The sequence below is a fragment of the Pleurodeles waltl genome, chromosome 4_1 (genome assembly GCF_031143425.1).
Source record: "Pleurodeles waltl isolate 20211129_DDA chromosome 4_1, aPleWal1.hap1.20221129, whole genome shotgun sequence".
NCBI classification, from domain to species: Eukaryota; Metazoa; Chordata; class Amphibia; order Caudata; family Salamandridae; genus Pleurodeles; species Pleurodeles waltl.
The window spans coordinates 328,490,316-328,505,022 of NC_090442.1; the positions used below are offsets into that span (position 1 = coordinate 328,490,316).

General features: G+C 47.5%; 1 protein-coding gene across 1 annotated transcript in view; it reads right to left on the reverse strand.

Moving 5' to 3' along the window:
- The window catches only part of VWF (von Willebrand factor), a 1,017,342-nt gene that overhangs the window by 323,861 nt on the left and 678,774 nt on the right, over positions 1 to 14,707 (reverse strand). Inside the window, exon 35 of the mRNA XM_069228440.1 lies at positions 13,414 to 13,634. Within this exon, the coding sequence (XP_069084541.1) occupies positions 13,414 to 13,634 (221 nt within the window). The remainder of the gene's footprint in view (positions 1 to 13,413; positions 13,635 to 14,707) is intronic.

Below are 14,707 nucleotides of genomic sequence, written 5' to 3' on the forward strand. Positions count from 1 at the left end.
TTTCACTCAGTGCATGGACCCTGACTTGTCACTTTGCCTTTCCATTTAACAGATGTGGGTCCCACTTTGTGCCCTCTGCTATATTTCCTCCAGCCCTACAGCTGTGTTTTATCGGTATGTGAACAATTAAATTGACATTGCTATATTCTATAGTTATTGCAATTACACATTTGTGACAGCACAGACTGACTCCAGATTGTTTTGTGATTTAAGTGTGTTTATTTCTGTGCAAATGAGTGGAGGGGGTTGTAAAATGGGCAGGGGTGATGGTGGAGTAATGTTCATGGCAGAGTCCAGTCTATTTGTTTCACTGGTGCATAATCCAAAGGGGCATAGGAAGTGGTGCAAGGGCAGTTGATAGATTGACAGGGTGACAAAGTGGGACAGAAGGGTGACATTCAGGGGGGTCTCATTTATTGGCGGGGGTCTTGGCAATGTTCTCTGTCTTGTACCTGGTTATCAGGGACCGTTTGCGGGGTGGCTCTCCATCTGCAGGGGGTGGGGTGCTGGTGTTGTGTTACTGTGGCGGTGCCTCCTGTCCACTAGCGCCGGCAGAGGTGGAGGGCTGTTCATCATCCAGGCTAGTGTCAGGGGCCCCTTGTTGTGCTACAGTGTCCCTCCTGGTGTTGACAAGGTCTTTCAGCACCCCTCCAATGGTGACCAGGGTGCTGTTAATGGACTTCAGTTCCTCCCTGATCCCCAGATTGTGTTCCTCCTGCAGCCACTGGGTCTCCTGAAACTTGGCCAGTACCGTTGCCATCGTCTCCTGGGAATGATGGTACGCTCCCATGATGGTGGAGAGGGCCTCGTGGAGAGTGGATTCCCTGGGCCTGTCCTCCCCCTGTCGCACAGCAGTGCTCCCAGTTCCCCTGTTATCCTATGCCTCTGTCCCCTGAACCGTGTGCCCACTGCCACTGCCCCAGGTCACTGATTGTCTTGGGTTGGTGGGTTTGCCTGGGTTCCCTGTAGTGGTGGACACACTGCTGATTGACGTGTCCTGGGGACAGAGGGATGGGCCCGCTAGGTGGGTGCTGTGGTGGTGTTTCCTGAGGGGGGAGGCTCTGTGGTGGCTTGTGACTGTTTCAGGGGAACCGACTGTCCCGAGGTCCCTGATGGGCCAGGCTGGTCATCTTGATCGAGTTGTGCAGAGCTGCTGTCATCACTGTGGGTCTCTTCTGTGGGGGGACTGGATATGTCTGGTACCTCCTGTCCAGTGACGTTGGGTAGGGGTCCTGCAAGGGTGTAAAGGCATGATTATTGCATTTGTGTGTGCCATCGTGTGCAATGGGTGAGTGACCCTGTACTCCAGTGCTTGCATCCTTGTCTAGGTCCTTGTGTGATAATTGGTTTGGGGTCTGTGTGGGTATCTGTAGTGGACATGCTTGGGTGATGGGTTTCCATGCATTGGTGTTACATCCAGGGCTTGGTTTTGAGATGTGTGGGTTGTGTTGGTGGTGTATCTGTGGGTTGTTGGGGTGATGGGTGTGAGGGTAAGGGTGAGAGTATGTGATGGCATGCAGGTGGGGTGGGGGGAATAAGGTAGTACAGATTTGCCTTACCAGAGTCCAGTCCTCCTCCTACTCCTGCAAGGCCCTCAGGATGCAGTATTGCCAAGACTTGTTCCTCCCATGTTGTTAGTTGTAGGGGAGGAGGTGGGGTCCACCGCCAGTCCTCTGTACAGCAATCTGGTGTCTGGAGACCACAGAACGAACCTTCCCCCGTAGGTCGTTGCACCTCTTCCGGATGTCATCCCTAGTTCTTGGATGCTGTCCCACTGTGTTGACCCTATCGACGATTCTGCGCCATAGCTCCATCTTCCTAGCAATGGAGGTGTGCTGCAACTGTGATCCCAATAGCTGTGGCTCTACCCGGATGATTTCCTCCACCATAACCCTGAGCTCCTCCTCAGAGAACCTGGGGTGTCGTTGAGGTGCCATGATGTGGTGTGGGTAATGTGTGAGGTGGTGTGTTGTTGTGTGTTGTTTGTGGTGCGTAGATGTTGTGTGAGTGATGATGTTGTGTGTCTGTGGATGCTGGTGTTGTTTCTGGTGGTGTCTCTCTCTGGCATGGTATCAGAAAACTGGTAGTAAGGGTTTGTGGGTGATGTGGGTGTGTGTTTTATATTGGATTGGGTGTGTGGGTGTGGTGTGTGTATGTGTATCAGGTTTGGGTATTTCGAATTGTCCAATGTGGTTGTGTTTTGTAAATGTGGGTGTATTTTGAGCGCGGCGGTGTGTACCGCCAATGGAATACCGCGGTTGAAAGACCGCTGCATGGATTCGTGGGTCGTGATAGTTTGGGCGTATTCCTGTTGGTGTGACAGTGTCGGTTTTGTTATCGCCAGTTTATCACTGACCTTTGGTGTGGCGGACTTGTGTGGGTGTCTGGATTATGGCGTATTCCGAGCTGTGGGTCGTAATAGCTGTAGCGGAATTCTGCCGCCTCAGCGGTGTGTTGGCAGTCTTCTGCATAGCAGTAAGTGGGATTTACCGCCAGGGTTGTAATGAGGGCCATAGTTTCTCTAGGGAGGACGTACGGTGGCTCTTCTTACCTGTCCCTCTCTAGTTGTGTTCTTGTGCGCTATTCATTTTCAACATAGCCTTTCTGTCTTTGTTTACTTTATCTGTAAGGAATCATTAGGGCAGCTACAGAACACATTTTAAAGTGTTTTCTTCTAATATTTACTGTTTAAAGTATGCACTGAAAAGGGGAAAAATAACGGGTTTAGGTGATTTTTCCAACGTTTGTACCAACAGGGATATAAAATGCCGGTCATGCTGGTATAAAACTGGCGAGGTGGCATCCCATGTGGAGACACAAAGCTTAGAAGCTTGCAGGATTGCAAGCTTCTGTGTCATGTATGGGGACTGCAGGAACGGTCAGGAATAAGTTTCTCAGCAGTTGAGTCAAAGTAGGACTTAGGACCGTATTACGAGTCTGGCAGTCCTCGGACTGCCAGACTTGCTGTGATGGTCGGACCCCGCACTCCAGGCGGCATGATCACCACATTACAACTCTGCTGGGCGGAACCACCAGGGGACTGCCATCACTGCCGGTAACTTGGCTCCCAAAGGGCTGACAGTGATCTGAGTTGTGCTTAGCCACAGTGTTGCTAAATTCAGCGCCACTGTGCTGATTACAACTCAGCTTTCCGCCAGTCTTTCCCTGCAAGGCACCATCGGAATGCACACTGTCTGCTGTGCAGCATAATAGTGCCGTTCTCCCCACGGCATTGGTGGTCCAAGTCTCAATAAGGCAAAACAAGTAGTAGATATGTTCGTAGCCTGCAGGTCTAGTGTCAGAAGGGGATCCAAACTGATCCCCAGGCTCTTAACATGCTTTTTAGGGGGAGGGAACTCACTAAGTGCTGAAGGACAAGTGCGAGAAATTCCAGGCCTTGGCTCAGGGCCCAGTATCATGACTTCCGTCTTCTCCACATTTAGTTGCAATTTACTCTGAGTCATCCAGCTTGAAACCGCTTGCATACAAGTACGGAAAGCAGCACCTTCTGAGGTCTCACTAGCAGAAAGGGAAACCACATGTTGGGTGTCATCAGCATAGGACACTAAAGCTAACCCAAATGACTCCACCAAAGGGCCTAGGGAGCCATATAGATGTTAAACAGTGTCGGACTGAGGGCAGAGCCCTGAGGTACACCACCCCTGCACTGCAGTTTGTTTGATAGGAACAATCGATCTAGGACCTGAAAGGACCTGTCCTGTAAGAAGGAAGTAAACCAGGCCTGTTTCTTAATTCCGAACTCCCTCATTCTCTGGATCAAAACCTGGTGGTCTACAGTATCAAAAGCTGCGCTCAAGTCCAGCATGATAATCACTGTGGTAAGACCCTTGTCTACCCTCTTTCTGGCCTCTTCCGTCACCGCAATTAATGCAGTTTCCATCCTGTGACCAGTTCTAAAGCCCATCTGAGTGGGATGGAGCAACCCATTCTCTTCTAAAAAAGTAGAAAGTTGCCAATTGATATATTTATCCAGAATTTTAGCGGGGGTGGGCAAAAGGGAAATGGGTCTAAAACTTTTCAACACTGTCGGATCAAGAGAAGATTTTTTTAATAGCCGTTTCACTATAGCATGCTTCCAAAAGCTATGTACTACTCCTTTGGGAAGAGAATCATTAAGTAAATGTGTCAACATCGGGACTATAACTTCCGCCCCCTGCACCAGTATGTGAGGAGGGGCAGGGTCCAGGGGGGATCCTGATTTCAGGACACTCAAGAAATCTAAAACTTGAGTTTGAGAAAGAGGGTTAAAGTGAGAAAGACAGGCTGTATTAACATCATTAACAAACTCCTCCTCCTTCAGTGAGGGACTATTCTCCCCAAAAGTGGCATAGATGTCCAAAAATCTTTCGTGGAAAAATTCAGCTAGTAAATTGCTGTGTTCTAAGGAAGCCTCTAAAAGACTGTCTTTCACCAGCGCATGTAGAATATCTTTTAATATTTGGAAGACTACTTTGGGGGAACCTGCTGCACCCTCAATTTTTTGCTGGTAGAAAACCCTCTGTACCTCATTAATTTCAGCACGATACCTTCTAATAGCCCCCTTGTAAGCTTCCCTATCTGCTGAAACAAACAGCTTTCTCCAAGTTCTTTCTAACTTTTTACATTCCTTTTTTAGGAGAAGTAATGAGGGGGTAAACCAAGGGGCACTAGTTGTTCTCCGCGGACCAGACTTTTTCCTCAGGGGGAGAACTATCTCTAGACTTTCCGTGATCCAGTCACTGAAAGCCTCAACTTCAGATCCACTCTTACTCATGACACTGGACTTAAGTGATTCCAGAGTGACTAGAAAATTCTCTTTATCCAATTTATTCCACGATCTCCCAACTGGCCTACTCCATCTCGCTGAGTAGGCCCAGGACTGCTCTACTAAACTACTGTAACAGTCAAGCACTACAATGTGGTACATGGTTTCAAGTAAGGAAACCTATTCATTCTAATTACCTCACATCCCACACAACTAATTACCCAATTGCATACTAAAGTTTTGTACACAAATCTGAATTCATATTTGTGTGATTGTGAATCAATTATCACATTCTGCAACATTCTCCTGAGAGATTTCACCTGATAAACTTTGAGGAAATCTATCAGGATGAAATAATAAGACATGAATGCAAAACATGCAGTAAGATGTGCAGTGAACACAGAGCCAATACGATAGGCTTCATTTTGAGTAGGGAAACTCAGGAGAAATGAATTATGTCACCCATTCAATACCAGCACCAGGGTAGTAGTAATTAGAGTATGCAATTATTATCAACTGAATTATGCATAATTCAGAACTGTGGACTTACTCTCCATATACTCGTTGTTCTGCTATCATGATCATATGCATACATTTACATAGGTTACAATATACTAGTCCCTAGCCTTTAATAAATGTCCACCTTTGTCTTTGCCCTGACAACACAATTACATAAACAAAGAAGGGAAGGGGGATGTGGGGTAGAGATGTGTGTTTATATGGGAGTGTGCAAGGGGAGTGAGAGAACCCGTCTATTCTTTTAATTTTCCTGCAGTTACCTACACTATCTTTGTTCTTTCATTCTGATGACAACACATACACAGAATAGGCAGATAACCAAAAGCATGCTCAGATATGGATGAAACACATAGGTCACCAGACTCTCCTGATCTGTCAAATGTCTTACCTACTATATCCTTGTGGAGCATGATTAGCGAGTCATTTAGAACCTGGTGGACAACAATAGATCTGCAATGGGGTAAGGCCACGCCTTCCCCATTCAGGCAGAGGACTGTCTCCCCTGTTTAAAAATCCACACCTGCCTGGCCAGTGTTGTGAGTGCAGGGGTGGCATGCAATTCAGTGCACTGCAGGCTTGTTGAGAACCACCGTTTTTAAAGCACACACTTGGCAAACTGCTTTGTATTCAGAAAATTAACTCTCAAAGAAAGGAGTTTGTTTTCCCAATACAAAGTGCAGATAGCCTGAGGTGAAGGGAGCTCATTCGCTGCATGTAATGGCCACTGTAAGCTTTCTCTGCCTGCATCCACCATGCCTCTGTCATGGAAAATGAGTGATTTTGACCTGCCTTTTTAACCTCTTGGGTGCCTTGGACGAGATGATCTCGTCCAAGGCTACAGTTCCCCTGTGCCTTGGACGAGATCATCTCGTCCATGGCACAGGGGAACTTGGGGGCGAGCTAGCGCGCCCCGTGCACCCCTCCTCCCCCCCAAGGCGGGGATGGAAGGGGAAGACCTTCCCCTTCCACCCCCGCCCCCCCTGTGACGTCAGCGCGCGCGCGCTGATGTGTCACAGGGGCCTCCCTCGTCGCGCTGGAAGCTCTGCTTCCAGCGCGATTGAAAAAGAAATGCAAAAGTATTTCCTTCCCTTTGAAGTCTCTCCGAGGGTTTCAAAAGCCGGATTGCTTGCAATCCGGCTTTTGAAACCCCACTAGACACCAGGGATTTTTTTTTTTTTTATGATATTGACAAAAGGGAGCGACCCCTTGGGCAAGGGTCGCTCCCATGGGGGGCATTTTTTCTGGAAGGCCTTTTCTGCCCCCCCTGGGGGCAGATCGGCCTACTATTAGGCCGATCTGCCCCCAGGGGGGGCAGAAACCTCTAGGGCACCAGGGACCATTTATTTTTTTTTATTTTTTTTTATGTGTTATTTTATTTTTTTGGGTGGGGAGCGACCCTTGGGGTAAAATTATATTTTGGCCATTTCTGCCCCCCTTGGGGGCAGATTGGCCTATTTTAATGAGGCCAATCTGCCCCCAAGGGGGGTAGAAACCACTAGACACCAGGGAGTTTTTTCTTTGCGTGAATTTCACGCAAAGGGAGCGACCCCTTAGGCAAGGGTCGCTCCCTGGGGGGGAGGGCAATTTATTTTAGGCCATTTCTGCCCCCCCTGGGGGCAGATCAGCCTATTATTAGGGGGCAGAAACCTATAGGCGCCAGGGCAAGTTTTTTTTTTGTGTTTTTTTTTTTTGTTTGTTTGTTTTTTTAGAGATGGGGAGCGACCCATCAGGCAAGGGTCGCTCCCCTGGGGGGGGGCAAATTGTATTTACACCATTTCTGCCCCCCTGGGGGCAGATTGGCCGATTTTAGGTCAATCTGCCCCCAAGGGGGCAGAAACCACTAGGCACCGGGGATTTGTTTTTTGGCGCCAATGTCACGCAGGGGGAGCGACCCCGTAGGCAAGGGTCGCTCCCGGGGGGGGGGTGGGGGTTGGGGGGGTCAAATTTATTTTAGGCCATTTCTGCCCCCCCTAGGGGCAGATCGGCCTATTATCAGGCCGAACTGCCCCCAGAGGGGGGCAGAACCCCCAGGGCACCAGGGCAATTTTTTTTTGGGTGTTTTTTTTTTGTTTTCTTTTTTTTTTCGAGATGGGGAGCGACCCATCAGGCAAGGGTCGCTCCCCTGGGGGGCAACTTGTATTTAGGCCATTTCTGCCCCCCTTGGGGGCAGATTGGCCGATTTTAGGTCAATCTGCCCCCAAGGGGGCAGAAACCACTAGGCACCAGGGATTTGTTTTTTGTCGCCAATGTCACGCAGGGGGAGCGACCCCGTAGGCAAGGGTCGCTCCCGGGGGGGGGGGTGGGGGTTGGGGGTTCAAATTTATTTTAGGCCATTTCTGCCCCCCCTGGGGGCAGATCGGCCTATTATTAGGCCAAACTGCCCCCAGGGGGGGGCAGAACCCTCTAGGCACCAGGGCACATTTTTTTTGTGTGTTTTTTTTTTGTTTGTTTGTTTTTTTTCGAGATGGGGAGCGACCCATCAGGAAAGGGTCGCTCCCCTGGGAGGCAAATTGTATTTAGGCCATTTCTGCCCCCCTTGGGGGCAGATTGGCCGATTTTAGGTCAATCTGCCCCCAAGGGGGTAGAAACCACTAGGCACCTGGGATTTGTTTTTTGGCGCCAATGTCACGCAGGGGGAGCGACCCCGTAGGCAAGGGTCGCTCCCGGGGGGGGGGTGGGGGTTGGGGGGTCAAATTTATTTTAGGCCATTTCTGCCCTCCCTAGGGGCAGATCGGCCTATTATCAGGCCGAACTGCCCCCAGAGGGGAGCAGAACCCTCAGGGCACCAGGGCAATTTTTTTTTTTGTGTTTTTTTTTTGTTTGTTTGTTTTTTTCGAGATGGGGAGCGACCCATCAGGCAAGGGTCGCTCCCCTGGGGGGCAACTTGTATTTAGGCCATTTCTGCCCCCCAAGGGGGCAGAAACCACTAGGCACCTGGGATTTGTTTTTTGGCGCCAATGTCACGCAGGGGTAGCGACCCCGTAGGCAAGGGTCGCTCCAGGGAAGGGGTGGGGGCTGGGGGGGCAAATTTATTTTAGGCCATTTCTGCCCCCCCTGCTCTGTTTTCTGTGATATGTCCACGTTGTGCTTTGGGGCATATCCTGTCGCGGGCGCTAGGCCTACCCACACAAGTGAGGTATCATTTTTATCGGGAGACGTGGGGGAACGCTGGGTGGAAGGAAATTTGTGGCTCCTCTCAGATTCCAGAACTTTCTGCCACAGAAATGTGAGGAACATGTGTTTTTTTAGCCAAATTTTGAGGTTTGCAAAGGATTCTGGGTAACAGAACCTGGTCCGAGCCACACAAGTCACCCCTCCTTGGATTCCCCTAGGTCTCTAGTTTTCAGAAATGCACAGGTTTGGTAGGTTTCCCTAGGTGCCGGCTGAGCTAGAGGCCAAAATCTACAGGTAGTCACTTTGCTAAAAACAGCTCTGTTTTCTGTGATATGTCCACGTTGTGTTTTGGGGCATATCCTGTCGCGGGCGCTAGGCCTACCCACACAAGTGAGGTATCATTTTTATCGGGAGACGTGGGGGAACGCTGGGTGGAAGGAAATTTGTGGCTCCTCTCAGATTCCAGAACTTTCTGCCACAGAAATGTGAGGAACATGTGTTTTTTTAGCCAAATTTTGAGGTTTGCAAAGGATTCTGGGTAACAGAACCTGGTCCGAGCCACACAAGTCACCCCTCCTTGGATTCCCCTAGGTCTCTAGTTTTCAGAAATGCACAGGTTTGGTAGGTTTCCCTAGGTGGCGGCTGAGCTAGAGGCCAAAATCTACAGGTAGTCACTTTGCTAAAAACAGCTCTGTTTTCTGTGATATGTCCACGTTGTGTTTTGGGGCATATCCTGTCGCGGGCGCTAGGCCTACCCACACAAGTGAGGTATCATTTTTATCGGGAGACGTGGGGGAATGCTGGGTGGAAGGAAATTTGTGGCTCCTCTCAGATTCCAGAACTTTCTGCCACAGAAATGTGAGGAACATGTGTTTTTTTAGCCAAATTTTGAGGTTTGCAAAGGATTCTGGGTAACAGAACCTGGTCCGAGCCCCGCAAGTCACCCCTCCGTGGATTCCCCTAGGTCTCTAGTTTTCAGAAATGCACAGGTTTGGTAGGTTTCCCTAGGTGGTGACTGAGCTAGAGGCCAAAATCTACAGGTAGTCACTTTGCTAAAAACAGCTCTGTTTTCTGTGATATGTCCACGTTGTGTTTTGGGGCATATCCTGTCGCGGGCGCTAGGCCTACCCACACAAGTGAGGTATCATTTTTATCGGGAGACGTGGGGGAACGCTGGGTGGAAGGAAATTTGTGGCTCCTCTCAGATTCCAGAACTTTCTGCCACAGAAATGTGAGGAACATGTGTTTTTTTAGCCAAATTTTGAGGTTTGCAAAGGATTCTGGGTAACAGAACCTGGTCCGAGCCACACAAGTCACCCCTCCTTGGATTCCCCTAGGTCTCTAGTTTTCAGAAATGCACAGGTTTGGTAGGTTTCCCTAGGTGGCGGCTGAGCTAGAGGCCAAAATCTACAGGTAGTCACTTTGCTAAAAACAGCTCTGTTTTCTGTGATATGTCCACGTTGTGTTTTGGGGCATATCCTGTCGCGGGCGCTAGGCCTACCCACACAAGTGAGGTATCATTTTTATCGGGAGACGTGGGGGAGCGCTGGGTGGAAGGAAATTTGTGGCTCCTCTCAGATTCCAGAACTTTCTGCCACAGAAATGTGAGGAACATGTGTTTTTTTAGCCAAATTTTGAGGTTTGCAAAGGATTCTGGGTAACAGAACCTGGTCCGAGCCACACAAGTCACCCCTCCTTGGATTCCCCTAGGTCTCTAGTTTTCAGAAATGCACAGGTTTGGTAGGTTTCCCTAGGTGGCGGCTGAGCTAGAGGCCAAAATCTACAGGTAGTCACTTTGCTAAAAACAGCTCTGTTTTCTGTGATGTGTCCACGTTGTGTTTTGGGGCATATCCTGTCGCGGGTGCTAGGCCTACCCACACAAGTGAGGTATAATTTTTATCGGGAGACGTGGGGGAACGCTGGGTGGAAGGAAATTTGTGGCTCCTCTCAGATTCCAGAACTTTCTGCCACAGAAATGTGAGGAACATGTGTTTTTTTAGCCAAATTTTGAGGTTTGCAAAGGAGTCTGGGTAACAGAACCTGGTCCGAGCCACACAAGTCACCCCTCCTTGGATTCCCCTAGGTCTCTAGTTTTCAGAAATGCACAGGTTTGGTAGGTTTCCCTAGGTGGCGGCTGAGCTAGAGGCCAAAATCTACAGGTAGTCACTTTGCTAAAAACAGCTCTGTTTTCTGTGATGTGTCCACGTTGTGTTTTGGGGCATATCCTGTCGCGGGCGCTAGGCCTACCCACACAAGTGAGGTACCATTTGTATCGGGAGACTTGGGGGAACATAGATTAGCAAAACAAGTACTATTGCCCCTTGTCTTTCTCTACATTTTTTCCTTCCAAATATAGGAGTGTGTGTAAAAAAGACATCTATTTGAGAAATTCCCTGTAATTCACGTGCTACTATGGTCACCCCGGAATTCAGAGATGTGCAAATAACCACTGCTCCTCAACACCTTATCTTGTGCCCTTTTTGGAAATGCAAAGGTTTTCTTGATAGCAATTTATTACTCCTTATATTTCAGCAAATGAATTGCTGTATACCCGGTATAGAATGAAAACGCACTGCAGGGTGCAGCTCATTTATTGGCTCTGGGTTCCTCGGGTTCTTGATGAACCTACAAACCCTATATATCCCCGCAACCAGAGGAGTCCAGCAGACGTAACGGTATATTGCTTTCGATAATCTGACATTGCAGGGAAAAGTTACAGAGTAAAACGTAGAGAAAAATTTATGGTTTTTTCACCTCAATTTCAATATTTTTCTTTTTCAGCTGTTATTTTCTGTAGGAAACCCTTGTAGGATCTACACAAATGACCCCTTGCTGAATTCAGAATTTTGTCTACTTTTCAGTACTTTTCAAACTTAGGTTTCTGGGATCCAGCATTGGTTTCATGACCATTCCTGTCACTGACTGGAAGGAGGCTGAAAGCACAAAAAATTGCACAAATGGGGTATGCCCCAGTAAAATGCCAAAATTGTGTTGAAAAATTGGGTTTTCTGATTCAAGTCTGCCTGTTCCTGAAAGCTGGGAAGCTGCTGAGTTTAGCACCGCAAACCCTTTGTTGATGCCATTTTCAGGGGAAAAACCACAAGCCTTCTTCTGCAGCCACTTTTTCCAATTTTTTTGAAAAAAACGAAATTTTCACTGTATTTTGGCCAATTTCTTGGCCTCCTTCAGGGGAACCCACAAAGTCTGGGTACCTCTAGAATCCCTAGGATGTTGGAAAAAAAGGACGCAAATTTGGCTTGGTTAGCTTATGTGGACAAAAAGTTATGAGGGCCTAAGCGCGAACTGCCCCAAATAGGCAAAAAAAGGCCTGGCACAGGAGGGGGAAAAGGCCTGGCAGCGAAGGGGTTAAAGGGTGAGAGATGAGCATCATTATGATTTGGTGGTTCATTGGAAGATAGCCACCAGATTAGAGGTTTATACAAGCAGAGCAAAGCAGGATCTACCAGTATAAAAACACCCTTTTGCTAACTCTAAATAGAGTTAAAGAATCACAAATTTAGCAGGACCAAAACATCACAAAGTTATGCTGATGTTCCACTACTCTAAACTCTAAGTGAGGCCCCTAGTTTCATACCTGTCTTTGCTACTGATGCTTTGAAACTGCCAACATGTGGTATGCCGTACTAAAAAAAAAAAATATTATCTGATACACAGCAACGCATCTTTCATTAGAGTAGTGCAGGTTGGTAGTAGTCAAGGCATATCCAATTGACGCCAGACGAAGAGAAAAAATGCTGCAACCCCTCCATTGTTGCATGTCAGATAGTTTTGCATTTAACAAAACACAAACTTGTATGTGTACACACATGCACACACCATACACACACACACATGCACATACACACAAACACACATATTAAACAATTACCACACCACATAAATCTCAAATCATGTATAACATATTGTCTCTTACTGCTGGTAAGTTCTCTTTTTTTTCACATTCTATTTCTCAAACCGCTAACTACTCAAGGGCTCTTTTCTAGGTAGTCCTCAATCTCATCAATCTGCCCATTGTCAACAAGACTATTACGTCTCACAAGCCGTTTGCGACAATTTGGCCTCTTTTTTCATAAAAAAGATCCAAATGAGTAAGGAGGAGGTTTTCTCCTTTGTTACTTTCCTAAAGTTGGGTTACCCTCATAATGTATATCCAATCAGGACAAAAAGTTTGTTACACCTGCTTCTACCTGTATTCTTGATGACTGTTTTCATCGGGCACTGTCCATTGACAACGGATGAAAGGGGTTTCAGACCCCTTGTAAAGAATTCAAACTGAGACCTCCCAGGGCGGAAGCTCACTGTAAGCTGTAGTGGTTGCCAGTTTGTAGAGAAACCATTTGTCCCATAAGGAGCAGGGTCCATACTGACTTTGGGAGCAAAAGAATAATGGGTTGGGATACTACCCTGAGCGACTGCCAGTGGTTAGAAAATTTGCAGGCATTCCTCCCATCACCATTTGAGTGTTTTTTTGAATCACCCTAAGTTGTAGTGGTATGCCCAGATGATAGTCCGGTGCTCGCTGCATCACTGTACTCAGCGATGAAGCGGTTCAGAGAGGACCTGGCATGGCAGTTTGGGCTGGCCTGTTACCATGAGGAGCAGGGTCTACACTGATTTGCATATGACTAGGTCCAAACTAAGATGCATGGTAACCAAACTAACAATAGGTTGGGGTGCTACGCTGAGTGAATGCCATTGGATAGACAAATTGCAAGAATCCCTCTCACAGCCATTTGTGTGTTTAAAAAAAGAGTTAGCCTAAACATATTAACAACATTGCTGAATTTTGGGAGTGTTGTGTTGCTTAAAAGAACAGACAACTTTACAAATTCGGTAAAAAGTATATTATTATAGAACTATAGCACCACACAGTAGGCATGACACAAAGGCATGACACATGTGTAAACTCGACGACACTCTGAATTACTAACACATAATAGGAACAAGTAACTAAGTTTGACGTTTCATAGTAAATATCTTGCTTTGTGTTTTACCCTCATGTCATCTGTAAGCTGGATAGTTTCCTTTCCGTAAGTAATCTCTATGGATTTCATGCAGTTCTGTTTTGGGGCCATTGTACAAGAGCCACTGTGGAGGATAGCTTCGAGTCCCTTCTCTTTGTCACTGAACAATACATAGGAGCAGTTTCCAATCAGCTTAAAGTCGAGGCCATCAAATGTTACAATGTGTCTTGTTGAACTGCCCATGCACATGCCTGCAAAGAGAAAAAAAAAAGTATATAAAAAAACTATGAATGTATGTTCCCTTGAAAATACCAGGATGCGTAACAGTAATAAGAGGCTGCCACCACCACCATGACTGAGTAGCAGGATCATAAAAGCGGGAAGCAAAATAAAAACAAAATGTGCTTGTGCTACGAATGAAGGTGCTCACCTACCTAATTAGTGCTGGCATAGTGTTCAAGGGAAAGGCATATTCAGCAAGAAGAAAACCCTTTTTTAGTGTGCTGCACGTGCGCAGACCTGAAACAAGCATTTGTAAAGCCAGTCGGTTCTGGCGATGCTTGCCAGTCATTGGTTATTTTGTTTTGTCATGGTTCTTGCTATATGTTATAATGAGGAAATTCCAAAAGAAAACCCATCGGCTGAAAGTAAAAATATATTTTTTGATTTAAAAAAGCACATATCAGCATAGTAGTCCGTGACACTAACTACCCCGATCCCTGACCCCCAAAAACAAAACTACCCCGCCCCACCCCAAAAACAAAACTACACCGACCCCCGCCCCAAAACCCAAACTACTGCCACCCCCAAAAACAAACTACCCCGACCCCAGCCCCAAAAACCAAACTACCCCTATCCTCCCACCCCTAAAAACCAAACCACCCCGACCCCAGCCCCCAAAAACCAAACTAACCCGATCCCCACCACAAAAACAAAACTACCCGCCCCCAAAAACCAAACTACCCCACCCCCGAAATACCCCTATCACCGACCCCCCAAAAACAAAACTACCCCACCCGAAAACAAAGGTACCCCGGCCCCCAGACCTAAAAAAAAAAGCTACCCTGACCCCCCAACCCCAGCTCCTAAAAACCCCTGATCCCCCTACCCAAACCCTAAAAACAGAAATGCCCCGATCTCCCCGCCCCTAAAAACCAGAACTACCCCGATCCCCATCCTTGCTCCTAAAAAAACAAACTACCCGACCCCACCAACCCCACTCCAAGCCCTTAATCCACCACTCACCCCTAAAAACTATCCCCAAACCTGCCCCAGCCCCACTTACCTGACCATGTCCTCTCTCGATGCATTCTCCCTTTTTCTC